At 45.8% G+C, this 18,971-nt stretch overlaps 5 protein-coding genes across 5 annotated transcripts; all 5 read left to right on the forward strand.

Annotated features, from left to right (window-relative positions):
• Positions 1 to 241, forward strand: BDW43DRAFT_262394 (uncharacterized protein). Its single transcript, XM_032040420.1, has one exon. The coding sequence runs from the start codon at positions 54 to 56 to the stop codon at positions 216 to 218; it is 165 nt and encodes a 54-aa protein (XP_031905528.1). The 5' UTR covers positions 1 to 53; the 3' UTR covers positions 219 to 241.
• Positions 242 to 4,457: 4,216 nt separating this feature from the next.
• Positions 4,458 to 5,738, forward strand: BDW43DRAFT_262411 (uncharacterized protein). The gene has a single exon (XM_032040421.1). It carries the CDS (start codon positions 4,486 to 4,488, stop codon positions 4,918 to 4,920), a length of 435 nt encoding a protein of 144 aa, XP_031905529.1. The 5' UTR covers positions 4,458 to 4,485; the 3' UTR covers positions 4,921 to 5,738.
• Positions 5,739 to 6,108: 370 nt separating this feature from the next.
• gprC lies at positions 6,109 to 8,321 on the forward strand. Its single transcript, XM_032040422.1, has 2 exons — positions 6,109 to 7,027; positions 7,083 to 8,321. The coding sequence occupies exons 1-2, from the start codon at positions 6,437 to 6,439 to the stop codon at positions 7,824 to 7,826; spliced, it is 1,335 nt and encodes a 444-aa protein (XP_031905530.1). The 5' UTR covers positions 6,109 to 6,436; the 3' UTR covers positions 7,827 to 8,321.
• Positions 8,322 to 11,227: 2,906 nt separating this feature from the next.
• Positions 11,228 to 12,744, forward strand: BDW43DRAFT_296858 (cytochrome P450; the record flags this gene model as incomplete). The annotated part of the gene is made up of 10 exons (XM_032044282.1): positions 11,228 to 11,278; positions 11,372 to 11,403; positions 11,440 to 11,644; positions 11,718 to 11,897; positions 11,951 to 12,067; positions 12,122 to 12,286; positions 12,326 to 12,332; positions 12,371 to 12,467; positions 12,529 to 12,638; positions 12,716 to 12,744. 10 exons carry the CDS (start codon positions 11,228 to 11,230, stop codon positions 12,742 to 12,744), a joined length of 993 nt encoding a protein of 330 aa, XP_031905531.1.
• A 588-nt stretch (positions 12,745 to 13,332) lies between these two features.
• On the forward strand, positions 13,333 to 15,762 carry BDW43DRAFT_296859 (transcription factor domain-containing protein; the record flags this gene model as incomplete). Its single annotated transcript, XM_032044283.1, has 9 exons — positions 13,333 to 13,412; positions 13,474 to 13,700; positions 13,773 to 13,959; positions 14,012 to 14,552; positions 14,609 to 14,647; positions 14,702 to 14,752; positions 14,809 to 15,068; positions 15,116 to 15,675; positions 15,722 to 15,762. 9 exons carry the CDS (start codon positions 13,333 to 13,335, stop codon positions 15,760 to 15,762), a joined length of 1,986 nt encoding a protein of 661 aa, XP_031905532.1.
• Between the last annotated feature and the right edge of the window lie 3,209 nt (positions 15,763 to 18,971).

Below are 18,971 nucleotides of genomic sequence, written 5' to 3' on the forward strand. Positions count from 1 at the left end.
GATAAACCTCGGAGACACCTACCCTTTTAGCCCACCGTAGCACAACTTCGATAATGCCGCCAATCCGAGACTACCCCCCAAAATCCCGGAATAACCCCCAAACAAACCCTCTCTCACTCACCAACGAGTCATGTACCGATAAACCCACCATATTCCCGTATAGGTATAGGCAGGCTACACCGGACCAGCCTCTATCCCAAACAACCACCTACCCGTAAACCCAGAAATCAGAACCAAAAAAAAAAAAAAAAAAAAAAAACAGACAGAGAAATGTCTGAGAAGAGAATAACACCCTATCGCACATTCTTCCTCTCAATCTAGGTCCCCCGTCCAGTCCATGATTCCAAATCTCAAAATAAGCAAGTCCCCACAACGCCACAGCATACATCACATATCCTCCGAAAAATAAGATCCGGTTTTGAGCTAGGCTGAAAGAGTAAGGTGCTGTGTACCTTGGATGCCCTGTACTAGTCTACCTAGAGGTTAACACTAGATATCTTGAAGACTTAAGACGGGGACTCCAAGTATGGCAAACTATAGAATCTAGTGGTTTGAACGATTTTCGATGATAAACTCCAAACTCCATAGCTCCGAAAAGTACATAGGTCCCACAAGGCGGAGAGGGCAGGGAAATTTGGATCGACCGGAGCTGGGGCGTGGATAGTTTACGTACTAGGTATGGTTTTCGAGGTGGATGATGCCAAGGTTTGAAGGGGGATTGTAAAAGTTATTTGGGAGTGGGATTAGGTAGTATCTACCTGGGACCTAGGGGTGTACTGTTTGGGATTGTTGTTGGTTGAGTTGGGGTTGTGATTGGTGTAGGGTGAGGTGGCAATCCCTGTAGGAAGGATGGAAATAGTTCTATGTGGGATCAGAGTCTAGAGGATGGGTAGAGTAGGGCAGACTCGTCATTTTTATTATCTAAAATAGGAGATGTGGTGCAGGGATGCTTGAGGCTCTTCTGGAGTACGATCTAGTTAGTTTTGTGACTATTGGAGTTATTGAGTTTGGGGGCCAGTTCTGGCCTAAAGTGAGTGAGTATGCATAATTTATGAAGAGTTCTGAGTATGCGGAGTTCACTTCTGATGCGATGCATTGTTGGTGCTGGCTATCCCAACCTCTCACACACACTCTCTCTTCTTTTGCTTTTGCTCCTTTCAGGCTGAAAATTGTTACATGACCTTGCTGTGCTTTTCCCTCACACTGCGGCATCTGCCGTTCTGAACCACGGTTTGTCACTCTCTGCAACGAACCACCAAGAACTTGAAAGGGAAACTAAGTGAAAAAAAAAAAAAAAACACACAACACAAACACAAACAAAACCACAAACAAAAACTTTTTGGCAAGTGCAGTGTTCTAGCTAGGTTCCCACCTGTCTCCGTCAGTTCCATTTGATATTGGTTCTTGGCAAATACGCAACCCTTGGTATTGCCAACCGGGTGTCCCTTGCTCATCCGGCGCAATTTGTGGTTTGGAGCTCTAAAGTCCTCGGGAGTGAAGATTCCGAGAAGGTAAGATGGCGAGAATGAGAAAAGGGGGGTTACTGTAAGATCTTTAGAAGTTTATCTCTTTGCTTGATGAGTGGACTATTGAATGCGAATCATTGAACCACGGAGGGGCAAAAATCTCCCACGGTGGAGATCTATATCAGAAGTGTGTCAAACCAATCAAGATCGGTTGAAATCAATAGGGCCTATCCCCCGGATGCAGTGGTGGGTATAGGTGTGCACGTGCAATGTAGCGAGGAGGGGCTCCCTCATGATTTGTGAGTTTGCCTATGATTCATTTCGTTATGCAAAAACACCATCCCTGTGCTGATCAGTGGTGGTTAGGGCTGACGCTTGCAAGAACTCGTCACGAGCTTATCCGATGGGTCAAGAGATAGTTGAATTGGGCCTCTGAGCCACCAGACAAACGAGGAGGCCACAGATTGCGCCCATGGAAAAGCGCTCAGCCGTGGATAAAGGGCGACTGGAGCTAGTTAGCGGAACATCTCAAGCTTTGACATGGATGATTGTGACACATTCAGTACCAATCACCTTTTTCCGTGGAAAGCATTCCGAGAGTGTGGGACGGGAGAGATCGGGAGGGTAAAATTCGAGACACGCCAAGGCTTGGTTGGATCCATGGAATGCTCAGGGGCTGGGCTTCACTGGAAGAGCAATAATTCCCTCAAAAGCCAAGGGTATGTCGGGCCACGTCCGAGGATACTACGTCAAGGCTTGGCGCTTTCAGAGACAAGTGTATTTTTGGAGACAGCTATATTGCCCTGTTTTGCTAGCGATATCGGATACCTAGACAGTCAGTCACCCTGCGTAACAGTTCGCGCAATCCATTTCTGCTGCTAAGAATCTTCAGTTAGTCTGAGTATCCCATTTCCCTACCAGCTTCTTTCCAATCGACTCCGAACAATACCCACAATCATTGCGATAGCCCATCTGACTGCTCGGTGTGAGCTGCCGGTTTTTGCCGGATCGACACGATATCAAAATGAAGTCAATGGAAAGAAACCCCTAATCGAAGGTCGACCAACGACATAGCCTGGTCCATGAGGAAATTCGTCATGTATTCTGAATGTGAGCATACCGATTGAACTGCTCCAGATTGAGAATCCAGTATCCCAACGCAGCTTCAGTAGTTCTATCAGGTAACGATTACTGCCTCTCCATATTAAGCAAAAGTTTGCCTCAAACTCAAAGAGCCCGTGGACCGTGCTTTAAGTTGATGTCCTTCCTGTCGTCTCAAGTGGAACAAGATTTCGGTGACAATCTTGCATAGACACCCGTCCTTCGAACACGTCGTTACATACACACTTGCCTGCCTACATGCATGTATGTGTAATGCATATCAGTATCTCTCTCTACTGTGATGGCACCATAATTGGAGGGCAAGGTTTGCCCTGTAGTCTGTAGTAATGAACATCGTGATTAACCTATCCATAGAACGAGGATTTTTTTTTTTTTGATTAGATGGAGATCATGGTGTCCTGACAAAGCAATAAAGTATAAAATAAGGTCTCATTCTAAATGTATTCATGTAAAATATACTCCGCGTATGTGATCGACACCACTCCGTGTCGTGCAGTCGAATACGTGCGATCGGCGAGGAGTAACCTGAAGAAGGCAACGCTCCTTCAGCTGGGCTTGGTGAAGTCACTCCCCAGGCGTGAAGAATTTTCTCTGAGGGTTGGTTGATCAATGGCGTCTGTGGCTGCTCAATTGGGGTTCCAGAAGCATGGATTAAGTTTATTCCAAAGAGCTATGAAATTTAGCATAGGAGAAACAAACCCTAATTCTAGCTCGCGGTAATATACAGCAGGTATCCCTAGGACAGGTATCATTTAGGACAAACCCTGTGTCACGGAATCTCGGTAGGACGAAGTGCCGAGGCTCATGCTTGTGATCCATCAAACACACTGGGTCTACGTGCTGTTGTCCGGTTAGGGGGGACTCTTCTCTTTTTCATCGTTGCACACGGTGCATGCGCCTATGTGGCAGCCATAACTATCCCCAGTCGCAAGCTGCGATGATTCAAGGCAGCTGAAACTTGACACCTGGTGGAGGTTTCCGCCATACGGTTTTAAGTTCGAGGTAGTACTTTTTCGTTGTAGGATTATGTTAGTCAAAGTCAAACGAATGTCATGGAGAATTAATAAATTAATGATTAAGCTAGTTGACCCCATATCTCAGCACCTGTACCTATCAGAGGGGGAGAATGAAATACCCACAAGAAAGAACAGCGAGGCAAGTACCGAAGAGAAGGTACTGATGGGGGGGAGGGGTTGATAGAGTATCTACCATTCAGATATAATCATTTTTGAATTTTAGAACGATAATCACGCTGATCACTCGGGGAAGAGTAATGGCCAAACCCAAATGAACTCGCATCAAGTAGATATGGATGGAAGGATGACAAAGAGGCGAAAAGGAGAGTGGAATGAGACTAAACCCAGAAGAGAAAGTCGTGACCCAGAAAGGATCAAAAAGGCAAGACTGGTTCCCGTGCCAAACATGGAAAAGGGACCGAACAGCCTAGAAAACACATTAGGCCGATTTTAGAATAGCCTCACGTCATGCGGCAGTTGAACTGTTGTCCATTGTCAATGGAGGTAAGACGATTTAAGCATCAACAAGCAATCCAACTTCTTCTTATCGCCTCCCCAGTGATGCATACATACATACATACTATAATAAATATATCTAGTACTGCCCCCATACGTACAGTACGTTGTATCCGACCCTCACCAGGGGCTTCAAATATTCAGTTATCTTTCTGCTTGCTTCACTTTTAAGTGACCTACGACAGAGTATAGTATGCCAATGATCCTAACTCCAATCCATCACATGCAGCCTCATTATTGAGTGCTGTTCCTTGCACACTATTATTCAATAGAGTATCATTGCATTTAGCAATGTGCAATGTCTGTCGAACCTACAGATGCGAGGGCGATCGTCTGCTTTTGGGAGTGTAAAATATTACTATTGTATGCGCTACAGTGGACTAGTACCCGTTTTGCTTAGAGTGTGGGCTAATTCCCCTAGTCTCTGGCGGGAAGTGGGTTATGGCGAACTCAGCGACTGTTACTCCGTGCAGTACCCCGTCCATCAATTGTGTAATCAATTGCCCGGCAATTCGAGTGTCTCTCAGACCCGTGGCTACAAATTTGATATCAGAGCCATGACTATCGCACTCTACGAACTCCTAGATATGGATCCTTCCCAGAACTTTGATCGGTGTGCGCACGGACAACATCGAGCCGCACCCAAAAGAAAGGATCCAATGGTTCAGATGTGCATGACTATCAAAAACAGAAGCTTATACGGGGGTGCCCAGAAGAGAAAAAGGAAGAAAGAAAGAAAAAGAAGACGATCTACTTACCGTTCTTTCTCAAGATTTTCACTACACAGGCACGCGGCATGAGTGGAACATGATTACAAAGAATGCTCCAGTCCTCTGTGGATCTCCGGTATTTATTACCCACAACGATCGACGCCGCGGTCTCTTTTGAGTCTTGAGACGGTTGAATTTCTGAAATTGTCTGTCTCCTCCCTCCAGTTTCGGCAGCCACTAATGCAATTTTCGTGAGGAGCTCTTCTCTCTTTTTCCGCGGGAAGAACTTATCTTGAGGGAGCAAAGAGAGGAAAATATCCCATTATGCTTGACGTGAAAATCTGGCGCGGTTCGTAGGGCGGTTCATTCCTATCCTTGCCCAGTTCCAGCAGCTAGCCTCTGAGCACTACGTATGCGCCTAATATCCAATTTGCTCTTGTCTAGTTAGTGGTGGCAAGTCCGAACTACTCCTGTTTCGTGGTCTTCTGTTCAATAATTTCTTTCAGCCTGAGAGCCCACACCACTTATGCCACAATGGGCCCAGTTCAGCCCCTGCAGCTGCGGCGAATTGCAGACACCGGCTGTTTGGAACCCCTTTGGTCCAACGGTCACCTTTGGCCATTTCTAACTGGGCGACTTTTTAACCCTGTCAGCTCGTGGGAAGGTTATCTAACGTCGGATTACGAGAGCCAAGGAAAATTACTAGATACCTAGTCCATTTCTCCTCGATTCCCCCGCAGCCCAAAATCACATTCGTGTCCTTCCCTCTCTTGGCATGGGGCCTCGTGTCTAGAGTTTTCAGGAACCACCAGGACCATACTCAGGGCCCAATGGTCTGGTCCCTTTTATGGAACACTTTTTTTTTTGAGATTCCCCTTGGTTGTTCTTTTTTTTTTTTTTTAACACATACAAAAGCATGTTCTTTCCCTGTTACTTCATCATTGATCGTCTGGAAGTTTGCCCCTGTGGATACTAGTAATAGGTTCGGTCGCCGAACCAACTATTCTTTAGCTCTACCAGTTCTTGTGGAGTCTGTCCCTTTCATAATGGAATTGTCGGTCGAGGCGGAGATAACTAAGCCCATCAGAGTTTAATAAAAGCTTTGCGCGGCCTACGGATGAGAAGATGCCACTCCACACACAGTCCACTCAACCCATACCGGTAGTTTAGTTCCAAATTCCCCATTCTAGTAGCAATTCAGAGGAAAGGATTTAAAATTATAATATTAATGCACTACTACTTTTACTGTGGCTCTCAACCTTCCCCTCTTTTTTTTTTTTTTTTTGGTCTCTTTTCTTTCCTCATTTTGACAGTTAGTCTGAGTCTATCATGGAATAGGGACATGGCTAGCCCCTGAGGAAACAAATATAATAGATATATCTCCGCTTTTCACTGAATCTCGATAGCGTGAGGATTTGCATATTAGATCTGCCGGAGAAACCAGTGTCTCTCCCCCAGGGTGGCCTTCCTTTCTTTTCTTTTCTTTTTGTTCATTATCGCCCCGGCGCACCTCCGCCCTAACCCTGGGGCACGATATCCTCGCCTGTCTTCTGAAGAATGATAGCAGCAGAATCGGGAATATATTATTACCAGAGACTAAACGACAATGAGTCTTGTTCAGATACTGAATGTGCTGGCCAGTCACGACGATGAGAGTAACTCCCTTTCGCGGCGGCTAGCGTATACCGACGCTGGCCCTACCATGGATATCGATCCTCTACCTTCAGCTCAGCACAAGGGCCTCATCGCAGTTTCCGTCATGGCATTCCTTTCCTTTATCGCCACCCTAATCCTACTATTGTTCATCACTTACCGACTTGTCTTCTGGCGCTCAAATTACGCACGGTATATCGGTTACAATCAATATATCGTTCTGATCTATAACCTGGTCTTGGCCGATCTGCAACAAGCACTTGCGTTCTTGATATGTCTCAAATGGATTTCCGACAACAAAATAGAAGCATCGTCAGCTGCCTGCTTCCTCCAGGGTTTTTGGCTCCAAATTGGGGACCCGTCTAGCGGTTTGTTCGTGCTGGCGATTGCAGTCCATACCTTCCTTCTGGTGGCCTTAGGCCACAAGCTGAGCCATCGGGTCTTCGTTTCGGGCGTTGTTGGTCTGTGGCTTTTTGTAGCTATCTTGGTTATCATTCCGCTTGCGTCGCACGGGCGAAATGTCTTCATCCCATCGGGCGCATGGGTAAGGGTCCAACGTCTCTCCCAATACAGAACTCAATTGCTAAATGTACCATCAGTGCTGGATCAGCGAAGAATATGAGCCAATCCGTTTGTGGACTCATTATATCTGGATTTTCCTGGCTGAATTCGGAACCGTCTGCCTTTACGCCATCATGTGGTTCCAGCTACGACGTCGGATCAAGCAATCTGCAATTCTTGGAAGCAGCCATACGGAAAGTCTTAGGCGTCTGCGCCGGGTTATCGGATACATGGTTATCTACCCGATTGCGTACATTGTGCTGTCCTTGCCTCTTGCTGCGGGGCGAATGGCAACGGCTCAAGGCAAGACACCAAGTGTCGCTTACTTCTGTGTTGCCGGTGCCGTGATCACAAGTTCGGGCCTGGTTGATGTCCTATTGTACACGCTGACCCGACGAAACCTGATCCTGGAGTCCGAACCGAGTCGCGATCGCAGTTACAACCGATTTGCAAGCAGCAAAAACCGGAAGACTGACCATCTCACGACCATTACCGCCGCTGAAGGCAAGCACAATCGGACGGATATCAGCGTTCTCCGTACCCACCGACACCGCGAAGATGATGATGAATTTGGTCACACAGTGCGCGAAGGATCCACCGATAACATTGTACAGCCTACTGGCATGGAATTGGCCCCTCTAGGAAAGGTATACCAGCATACCACAATCGAAATCACCCACGAGCCTGCGTACCCGGAGGCTGAAGGGAGTGACCGGTCGAGCAAAGATTCCATTGGACACGGCAAGGGTCCTGAACAGGCCTCTCGGATGTGGGGAAGATAACCAAGCCCTTTGGCCTTGTACTTTTCACATATCCCTAATGCCATCGAGTTAATGTCGAACGCCTTTTTTTTTTTATCAAGTTTTTACGCTCTCTTCTCTTCTACAACAATTTTCTTTGGATAATACGGTTATTAGTGACGTCTGGCCCTTGGGCTTTCCGGAGGCTTTTTTTCCTTTCTATATACTCATGACGCTTCTATTGATATCCATACCCTCGGCTCTTCTTTGATCTTGATTTCCAGGGTGATTGGCCTATCCCTGCCTTTCCTTGTGTGCAATCTGCACTGTACATATATACCATTCCCTTCTATATTTCCCTTCTTCATTTGTGTCTATATTGGGAGGAAGTGGCTTTGATTGGCCATTATGAGCCTTCACAACAGTGTTCGTTGAATCCGCATGCTCGCCAAGGGCTTGTGGTCAATATCAGCGAATAGATTAGATATCATGTTTACATACAACCTAACATAATATACAAACGCATGATGTTTTTACAACCCCACGAGCGTACCGATACATGAATTAAGTCTTAAAATACCCACCGTGGGCCACTTCTACGCCTTTCTTAGTATTACACCCTATAGCGAAAAATACATACACATTAGTGACCAACTCCTAACGTAGCTAAAACTTGAATAGTCTCCAGTCCAGATCAGCCGCCAGTCGAGCACGGGGTCCCTTGCCCCCTGGAATAATGCCACGAAGGAATTAGTTTAAGAGTTAGAACCAAGTAGTCGGAAGGATGGCGTTCCGCACCGGGTCAATGAGGTGGAGGGATCTTCGTGATCGTCCAGACGAGGCAAAATTATCGGTGGCCATATCGGACACGTTCGGAAAGGGTTGCGAAGGTTTAAGTTAGTAGATGTGGTTTTCTGGGGTGATTGAAGTCAAAATGGCTGGAATTGCTGGTGTTCTTTCTGGGAACTGGTAGGATTATTTGGGCGAGGATTTCCGAATACTCCGTTTGCCTATCATGTGGCGGGTTTTCTTGGCAAATGATATGTAAGTTTGATGGGTCCTGGGCAGGCTTTGGCTGTAGTTCGTTTGGGATATTGTGAATGGATATGTAGAAGGCTTTCTAAATCATGATATAGCCCAATCATTGACACTATTCAGTAAAAACTCGATTCGTCTAGTATGAAGCACCTTATTTTTGTAATGTCCAATGTAATGACCAAGGTCGGGAGTGTAAAATTCCTCTTCAGTTGTTGGTAGACAGAGAGTCAGAAACAAAAGGGATATATTTATCACCTGTATGTACATATATAGTTCTTAGACAAAAGTCTACGTAGTTACCCGCAACTTCCAACATATATATATATATAATAATTGGAACATTATAATCTCACGCAAAACAACCAGACATTATTTATCTTACACTAGTAGCGTGTATATCATTCCTTTGCCTCTGAAACTACATTCACACAGCTCTCTATAGACCTTATTAAGGAATCAAAGTAATCCTTTCCTAAGCTCTTCTATACGTCCTCTATTACCTTGTACAATCACTCTTTCAATTGGCTTTTGGTTTCATCAAATGATTCAAGGTCTGGATAAAGCATATAGATACTGTCACGGTGCCAGCCCGAACTCAGTGATTCTGACTGTTCATCTTCCCGCCAGATCCTGATCCTGTTGTAGCTTCTCAAGCTACGCCGTGTCTATCTGTCTGTATAGAGCCTGACCAGTAGCCTGCCTGTGTATTAGCTCTGTTAGCCTGTCTGCCCGAGTCCGCACCCTGGCAAGCCCAGCCATGCTCAATAGGGTTCATATCGGGAGAGTATGGGGGCTAGTCAGCAAGAGGAATACTATCCTCACCAAACCAATTCTTAATAATATTGGGTATGAATAGGGGCATTATCTTGCATAATCTCTATACCAGGTTCCTGTATAGCAGGTAGATTATCTTCTATAGTTTCTAAATAAGAGCGTGAAGAATACCTCCCTCGGGCAGATTTCTTATCCCTACTCATTCGGTAGATTTCTGTATAGCCACCACCCCAGATTTGCCCAAATTATAATAGATATTCCTTTAGCTTTTATATAGGAAAAAATATACTTTTTTTTTAAAAGGAAAAAAGGTAGTTAAGCCGCCATACCTATTAATTTTTCTTTCCTTTACCAAGCTTAACAGAATATTTATCACTCCAAATAATCTTGCCCTACTACTTGTACGTCCAACCCTTGCACATATATATCTATTGATAGCGTAATTTGGCTATTTTCTCAGTTAACTGGAATCTTTTTTGCGCTCTCCAGTGGCTATATCCAGATTCTTTAGCATACGCGCAACAGTACGTGCAGAAATAGGCTTGTTAAGTAATTTACAGATATCTTTTATTTTAATAAAGAGATCCCGCTTGATTCGTAGAAGAATGTATCGTTTATCAGCAGCAGAAAGGACCTCTGGCTGTCCGGAGCGAGGAGAACTACTTGCAGTAGTAGAGGCCTGATATATTTCAATGGTTACCTGAGTAGTTGTATAGGATAAATTCATTGCCGCGTTGAATATCAGCCTTTTACTGGCCTGTAATAAATCGACCAACTATAACTCCACGCTGAAAGTTCTAATTCCTGTCTACTAGTTCTATTTCAACTAGGAGACCGTAAAGGGATGCGAGACATGATCTAGATGATTGAAAATATGAAGAATAATATTGGGTAACGTGGAATTACGTAACTTTTATCATGTGACTGTACATTTCGAAAAGAGCTTTGGCGTCTTTTTGTCGCCGTGATGATTCACACAGTCAACTATTATAACTTGGAATCAAGAGAAGCCAGTCAGGGAGAAAACAATATATATATATTTAAATTATGTTAAAAAGATAAAACGCTCAATTCCAACAATTATTAGACACGCGGTGTGTGTTTTCTGGCAGGGATCGGAGGGCGTGAACCTCTCCAGATCCCGAAGTTCAACAAGCAATTCAATCATCGGACACGGACGTGGGGAAACAAATCCCGACAGCTTAATTAATCCATGACAACATGTTGAATCCTTCTGGGATTTTCCATGCTCTTAATATTATACACCGATGACACCTGCCGGTCGGCTCGATCAACGAATCGGTGTTTCAAATCATCTGCACATCTCCGCACAGGGTGGACTGGCGATAACGATCTTGGGGTTGGTGTTGATAATTTATGCGACACTCGCTTAGTTTTACTGGAGAAGATACATGGGTTACTGGAAGGTTATTTTAGCCAGCACGAAAAGTCAACAGGGAATGCTTTCCGAGAGCCGACAATATCCTTATTTATCCTCCATACTCGCCGTTGCTTGGAATACTGTCCGACAGTCAGGGCCCTTGTTTGAAGTCTATCGCAGTGATATACGTCAGTTGACCGTAGAACATAACGAACTGCGTAAGAGGTGATCGCTCATTTCCCTTGACAAGATGGGATGGCAGAAATATATCGCCGTTGCGGCTGCACTTTGGTTCGGTCAGGTAATACATCTTTTCGTAGTATGGGCTTGTCCTCTTTTCTATTTCGTTTTTGTACCGCTTGCTTAATACCCTGTCTGCGACTCACCGTACTAGGTTTTGTACACGACGTTCACATCGCCTGTTTGGTGCGTTCTGGGACCATTATAGACGTCCTTGACTAGGCTACCTCTGAAGTTTGCAAGCCTTACTGGGAATCGTATATACTTCGTCCATGAGCTGCATCGGTTTTATGACTCAGTTGTTCGCATTGCTCCCAATGAGGTAGACATATCCTCACTTGCTGGATTCAGGGAAATACATCGCACTGGGTCACAATTTCTGAAGTCAAAATGGTCTGAAAAGTTCCTCTTCCTTAAGAAACCGGGAGTCTTCATAATGAGACCCAACGCAGCAAGCTATGCGGACACAATTTTTCGCACGGCCATTTTTGAAATCAGAGTTGCGCCGAGTCTGGGAGCTCGTAATCAGGGAGAAGGTTCAGTTGGCAGTCTCCCAGATTCTGCAGGATCTGAAAGTGGATGGCAAACCTGATCTGCTCAAGTGGTGGATGTTCCTTGGTACAGATGTGAGTAGACATCTAATGTTTAGAGTGTCATTTGACATGCTTCACTTTGGCAAAGTAAGTCATGTAGACGCACGATGTTGCTCTATTATTGGTTAACTCTTTTGTAGAAAATTCATCATATACACGTACTAGAGTCCGCTACCAAGGGGTCTGGGGTCAGGGCAGAGTTTCCGTTGCTCGCATGGCCTTTGTTGCCATATACCTCTTTCTTCCTTCCAGACTATGTTTCGTGCTGACGACTATCTCTTTCAATATGGACAGCGGGCGATAACAAATAGCGGATGACTGGTAATGCTAGTTTTAGCATCTTTGCCGGCATGGTGCAAGAATCAGAGAAGAATGGCAGCATTATTACGGATGAAGACATGGCATCAGAGGCCGGAAGCCTTATTGTAGCTGGTGTGGATACTACTGCCGCCAATCTAACGTGCCTTATATGGGCAGTGTTGCCGCAGCCAAAGCTGTAACGCGACCTAAAAGAGGAAGTCAGTAACCTAAACGCTGAATTCAACGACGCTTCACTGAAGGGCTACCGTTACTTAACGCGGTCATCATGGAAGCATTGAGGCTGTACGGGGCAGCGCCAAGAGGGCTACCTCGAGATACGCCTGAAGGTGGAGCAATGTCCAGTGGTTATTTCATTCCCTAAGGAGTGACAGTGAGCACCCAGAGCTATTCAATCCAGGGGTGAGAATAATTATGCAGATGCCGAGAGTTTCAATGTGGACCCTTGGCTCGCCACTGGAACGGACGCTTCTGAAGTCGCTAAGAAAGCGTTCACGTTTGGGGCCGGTAGTAGGATCTGCCTTGGGATTCACAACATACTCGGATGGAACCCTGACTGGCGGCTGCTGAGTTTTTCCAGAATGCAGGGGTCAGACTGGGGCTGACCGCGACGTGAGAGAGTATGAGGCCTGTTAATTACTTTTTAATTCTCCGCGACGGAGTCAATGCGAAATTGTGTCACAAGAATGAATGGATGAGAAACGTCATGTCAGCAAGGAATGGTAAAATACTTTCCCTTTCCCTTTCCCTATCCCTTTCCTATTAATAATTTGTCCTACCTTGGAGACGTTACAAACAAAGGAAAGGAAGCCAAAAAAAATTAAAAATTACAGAACCACAACAAAAGAAGCAAACAACTCCAGGTGATCCCACCTAAGGAAAATATATCCCGATCTGCAAGATCCAATCACTCGCCTTGTTGAACCCTCTCACCTTCCCCAGCAGTTAGCTCGGCTGATGCCGGATCATCAAAGCCATAACCGTTGCCAAGACTCATCGCATCAAAGCTCCACCACCTGGACCACTTGATTGTACGGTTGATTGACATGAAGTCGGGATTCGCTGACCCTCTTCGGGATTTGGATTTTTCTTGACCGGCCGATACAAAATCTAACCATGCCATGCGCAAAAACCCTCCGTTTCTGCAGGACGGTGTATGGTCCTTGCTTTTTAACTTTGCTCGATATTGACCGGGATTTGAGATATGACCGCCGATCTCGACTATAGGCGTTCGATTAGCCGGAAGTTCTATCGACCGCCAGTCAAACTAGCTTGTCTTTCTCGGTGCGTTTCTGACATACATGAAGCGGGTGATTTGGCTGAATGAGTCTTTTCCCGGTGGTAGTCGTACGTTGCGCATACGCTGTGATGGCCAGACAGTCTGCACCAACTGCGTCGCTAAAAGGAGATCCTGCTCTTATGTTCCCAGTCGGCGAGGTCCACTTTGTTGTTCCACTAGAAAGCGCAAACCCATTGTGGCCAGTTGCACGCCAATAACATCTGTTGTGGACCTGGGAAGTCATCCAGCGGAGACTTCTAACAAGACGGGGATGTCGCCCAATTCTGGCGATGGTAAGTTATTCTTGACCTAACGTGTGTATGGCCACGATAAGCGTCAAATATCCTCTAATGAATATTCTGTAGAATGGGTCTATCAGCTGGGAGGCTTATGCGGCCCAGGGGCGGGACTTCGCAGCGTCGAAATGCCCTTTGCGGATATCGATTCTATATTTGACTCCATCTTCGGACCAAATTTAGACGAAACCAACTCTAATGCCAATTCTACATTTGTGTCCAACCCTGTACGATTGTACGGCAGTAACGAGGATATGTAAGCCTCCGTGAGGGAGTACTGTCGCCGACCATCATATTGACGAAAATAGACTCGATGCGTATTACGTCTTCATCCATCCTTCTTTCCCCATTTTGCCCCCACCAGAGCACCAGCCGGTATCCAGCCGTCCATTGGCTAGGGGCCCACCGACCTTTGAACCGACGAGCCCTCTTAGTCTGGCGATTTCCGCCATCCTCTCTCTAATCCCCCATCCAAATGAGAGGAAACCTAGGAGGGCAGAGTACGTGAAGAGACGAAGAGAATATGCAAACTGTTTCGCTCAAACTGCGCTTGGCGTCATTGAAAAAGACTACGAGCTTCTTAGCAGGAAACAAAGTTCCCAAGCAGATTCGGCTGATGGTGCCAAAGCCTTTGACCGACGACCGTTCCATCCACAAGTGGAGGTATTCCTCGAAGGAGTTGTGGCATTGACATTACTCAGTACCTATGAGTATGGACAGACAGGACACATCGACAACATGCTCCAACGGGCCAACCAAGCTCTTGCCTTAGCTATGAGTATGGCTTTGCATGAAGCGGTGGAGGAAGAAAAGTTCGCAGACGCCAAACGGAGGATTTGGTGGATGACGGTTGGTCTTTCTTGATACTTACTGTTTGTCGGAAAGCCTTGCTGATGTTGAACAAGTATATGACTGCATGCCAAGCATCAGCTGTTAGTGGGACGGTCCGTATAAATTCCCCCTTTTATCCCATTTAACGCATGGCTCATCTTTCAAAGCCTCCAGCCTTCGATCTTTACGATCCATGGTTCGTGACTTCGTACCCGGAGGTATGCATCTTGATTATCTCGAACCCTGGTACCTTCAATTACTGATCAGTATAAAGGGATGGAAACTCCTCATTGAAGCACAGCAAGCCCTTGTCGAATCCGCCTTATTTGCTAGCGATCTTGATCGAACAATAAACACGACCAGCGACGCATCATGGGTTTCGAAACGCATGGCAGAGCTTGACAGGCAGGTATCATCTCTTCTATTTCGCTGTCGAGATGCCCCTTTAGTCTCTCAGATGGCCCCACAACCTGACTCCGTCGAATCTATGGCCGCAAAGATGATGAAAGACTTTGCAGAAATCAAATTACACACGTAGGCTCTTTCATGCCCGAACACAACTGGCCTAGCTAATTCCATAGTGCACGGATTAAATTGCACCAACTGTGTGCATTTCAAGATATCATGTCTGGCCCCATTCAACAGTCCGACTCTTCCATCCCTACAAGGGATAATTACCGGATGGATATGCCCCTGGAAATAAGCAACAACACTATGCTTGTCGAAGACATATCTTTATTCTCCCAGATACCCAGCCTCCAGATGCCCTTTTCTTGCGAGGAGTCATCAAAATTATGTTTGCACGCAGCCCTCAACATTGTCACATTGCTCGACAATCTTCCATATCCGAACCATACCAGTGACGTTTTAACCAACACACAATACGCCAGCGGGGGTTCTGGCGTTGAGCTCCCTCGAACCATGCCCAGCGTGGTATGCTGTGGAGTGCAGTCGAGCTATACAATGCTGATGCTTAGTCTCAAAGCACGAGCCATCCTGAACAGCACGGCGGACGAAGTTAATCCTCTCGATGGAAACTCTTTGTCCGACTTTCGGAAGGAGTTGTATCACAACCTACGACTGATAGTCAAGTGTCTAGGGAATTATTCCATTGCGTTTGAAGCTATACAGGGCATAAGTGGTACGTTATTTCTCTTCCTGACAAAGCACCGACTAACGTGCAGCAGATAAATTAGGTCAGGCGATAGAAAAGGAGTTCTTGGTGTAAAATATGTCTTTCTGTATTTATATTGATTGAGCGTCTGGCGTGTGCTTCGTTTTATCTCCAGTGACTTGACATTAGCGACATGGAAGATTGGATGACATTATACCGTATAGAGATTTGCTGGTGGTGTATATCACACTTGGCTGATCAAGTGATCCGTACCACTTCAGACCAACTGAACGGAGCCATAAACCGAATGACCGATAGAGAGCATCAAATGGTAAGGAAGTTTGGATATCTCAGACAGGGAAGTCACATGCTCAGAGGGATCGTGGCCTTACGATGGATATCCCTAAGTACGCTCTTCTCAACCGCTTCATCCATACACACAATCAAAGACCGACATCCGACAGGTATTTCCCTCGGCCAATGACATAATCGACTTTTCAATTGGAGTCTCCTTTATAGGTTCGTAACCCCTTGCCTGCACCCAATTGGCTGGACGTGAATCGGTTATCCGAAGTCGCATCTGCAAGGATCAGGCAATTGATATCCCCGCCTGACGCCCTCCGAAGAGTGTGAGGAGATGATAGGCTCAATATTCGCAGCGCTATCAGTTAGCTTCTACAGGGAGGGGCATTCTTGACAGGTTTCTTTGCCAAAAATGGCGCATGGCATCCCAAAGTGAACATCCTCGGATATCTATGATTATGGAGAAGCATTCGATTCTCCCTCGGAATACATCATCAGAAAGTAAGAAATGGTAAACGACGAATGCTATGATATTTTACAAGCCTCTGTAGTCAGCCTTCGAAGGGCTCAACTTACTGCCCCATGATATACCCTGTTTGATCAGCGGTCATGACAAAAGGCAATTAAACTAAGTTTCCCATATCTCGCGAACAGCGAGGAGGTTTGCATCGAGCTTACGTCAAGAGAATGAGGTGACGTCCCCAACTATGCCTTTTTATCCACCGATGCAGAGGACTTGAGTGAATGGCAAGCTGCCACCTGTTGAACTGTGATTGGTCTCCTACAGCCGTATCGGGAGCCTCTGGGGGTTACGGTGGAGATTGAAGGCATTGTGAGGATGCTGGGATCTTGATCTCGGTGAGACGAAGACACTGAAGGGCCCAAGCGTGGCGGGTGGACTTGTACGCTGACTTAACTCGGATAGGTGGATATGATAGAGGTAAGGGACTATTTTGTTCAAACTGTTTGGCTTTCCTTGGTGTTCTGAGTGAGGATACTGCATCCTATTTCCTAGTCATGATTGGACTAGCAAAGTCAGGATGTAGCGAGCTGTTTGGGTATAGTTTCCCGGAATCCCTCTGCCGAACATTGGGTCCCTTACCGGCCGGTTGGCTCCTCCAAGGTTCTAACAAGCATCAGTATGCTGCTATGCCGCAAGTCATCTGCTACGAAAGTAATATCCTCTCCAATCGCATGGTGAATGATGGCGGAGGCGCAAGGGACGTTGCATGTGGTGGACGAAGCAGCATGGGACATGTTCAGGAAGCATTGATTACTCACATATCATATCTGAGTAGGCCTGCACGAGTTCCTTGGGTACGGTGACGGCGGAGTGCTTGTGCAGATGCTCAATAATAATTTTATTTCGACCCGACGAACCGGCCGAGAAGGCCCCTTGCAGATAAATTTGTTGGCACTTCGCATCTACTTGGATGGGCGTATTCCAGGGACCCAAAACCACAGTAGATAGATATCGAGGATGACTCGTGGGTGCCTAGCTATTACCTGAGCTGGATACCCCGGAATTTATTGGATACCAAGGGAATGGCTGACATGAAAGGGTATAATGGTATAACATTTCCATAATTTGTTGGTGGGGCGTAAAGCTGACTGGCCTTTTAGTTGTCTAAAGCTTGAACATGGAACTGAACGTTGTCAGCCTTCGATGTTCAGGAAATCTGATACCACAGTCAAAGTCCGTGGTTTCTTCATTGCTAGGGAAGTCCATAATGAAACCTCTTGGAGATGGGGACAAATGTATACCTAAGTAAGTCTTATCAAAACCTAACTCTAAGCAAGAAGCGATTCGATGATCGACTCGCTATGTTCTATTCTGATACCCCAGCAATGGACTTAGGGGAGTAGTACTCGGAGATGAGAGTTGGGTAGCCGTGACAGTTCTACTACCAAGTCACGCCTACGGACCAGAACCCAAGATAACAAATAGACTCATTACCGATCCTGGATCTACGACGGATCGCCACATCGCCGCAATCCTCAATACATATCTCATCATGCGACAACACCAATAACGACGCGGGATGATTCTGCAAAGGATCGCAAGCATCTATGAGATACTATGATAGGTGCATCGCTTCTCTCATGCACTTAGTATCACAATGTCGAATGCAAGGATATTGCCTCTTCCTCCGGGTGATACCGACCAACACAACAATCCTCTATATTTATTTTATTGGAGTCACTACCCAATCAACATACATTTCACAATTTCCTAATGTGATTTGAGCTGCGCTTTGCGCTATCCACTTATCGTGTTCATCCCTCCCTCCATTTGAGGATGAATGAATCCGGCAATTTCTACACATTGCTCCTTTTCAATCTTTAATATAGGTATGGGGATGGTGTTTGAATTAAGAAATGATTGTCTCCCGCTGCCAAAAGAGATATAAACGGGGCCGAAGACGCATCAAGGCATGATCGTCACCTTATACGAGGGATAGCCCGTGTTCTATCAAGCCACGAACTCAGTGTAGATCTGATAATAAAGGTGTTGCAACGAACTATTCGCAGAGAGGCTAAGTCAAGATAGATATGACCAACACCTACAGGGCTATCCGAACCCTAATAACATATATTTGTTTCATTTACTATCACACTGCATATATGCCCTGCACAAAAGGGTTAAGACGACAAATAAAATAACCCATGATGTTGGGTTGACGGCGAATATGATTTCCTTTTCCTCATAGAGGTTTCCTAGAGGTGAATTGCTGATTACGATAGGGACTAAAGGTGCACTGTTCCTAAAGGTCGCATGGTTAAGGTCTAGGGAAATAGTATCGAGACGTTTGGGGAAAAGCTGTGTGGTTATGTTGCGAGGGTTGCTTGGTTGGAATATTGTGGACCGTGGGTGAGGTAATGAGTCTTGTTTGCTATGTTTTGAACGTAATCCAACTAAAGGGCATTGTCTCTCGTAAATTTTACTGAGCGAGACCAATATGTGGGTTCGCCTTACAAAATTGTACTGAAGATGCACTACAAGGGTAAAGGAGGACCGC

Source organism: Aspergillus alliaceus (genome assembly GCF_009176365.1).
Source record: "Aspergillus alliaceus strain CBS 536.65 unplaced genomic scaffold BDW43scaffold_3, whole genome shotgun sequence".
In the NCBI taxonomy this organism is placed as follows: domain Eukaryota; kingdom Fungi; phylum Ascomycota; class Eurotiomycetes; order Eurotiales; family Aspergillaceae; genus Aspergillus; species Aspergillus alliaceus.

Excerpts from the sequence above, each read along its gene's own strand:
- BDW43DRAFT_262394 (XM_032040420.1), top strand. The coding sequence starts at position 54 with ATGCCGCCAATCCGAGACTACCCCCCAAAATCCCGGAATAACCCCCAA.
- gprC (XM_032040422.1), top strand. The coding sequence starts at position 6,437 with ATGAGTCTTGTTCAGATACTGAATGTGCTGGCCAGTCACGACGATGAG. Across the intron at positions 7,028-7,082 it reads TCATCCCATCGGGCGCATGG|TGCTGGATCAGCGAAGAATA; the intron begins GTAAGGGTCCAA and ends ATGTACCATCAG.
- BDW43DRAFT_262411 (XM_032040421.1), top strand. The coding sequence starts at position 4,486 with ATGCGCTACAGTGGACTAGTACCCGTTTTGCTTAGAGTGTGGGCTAAT.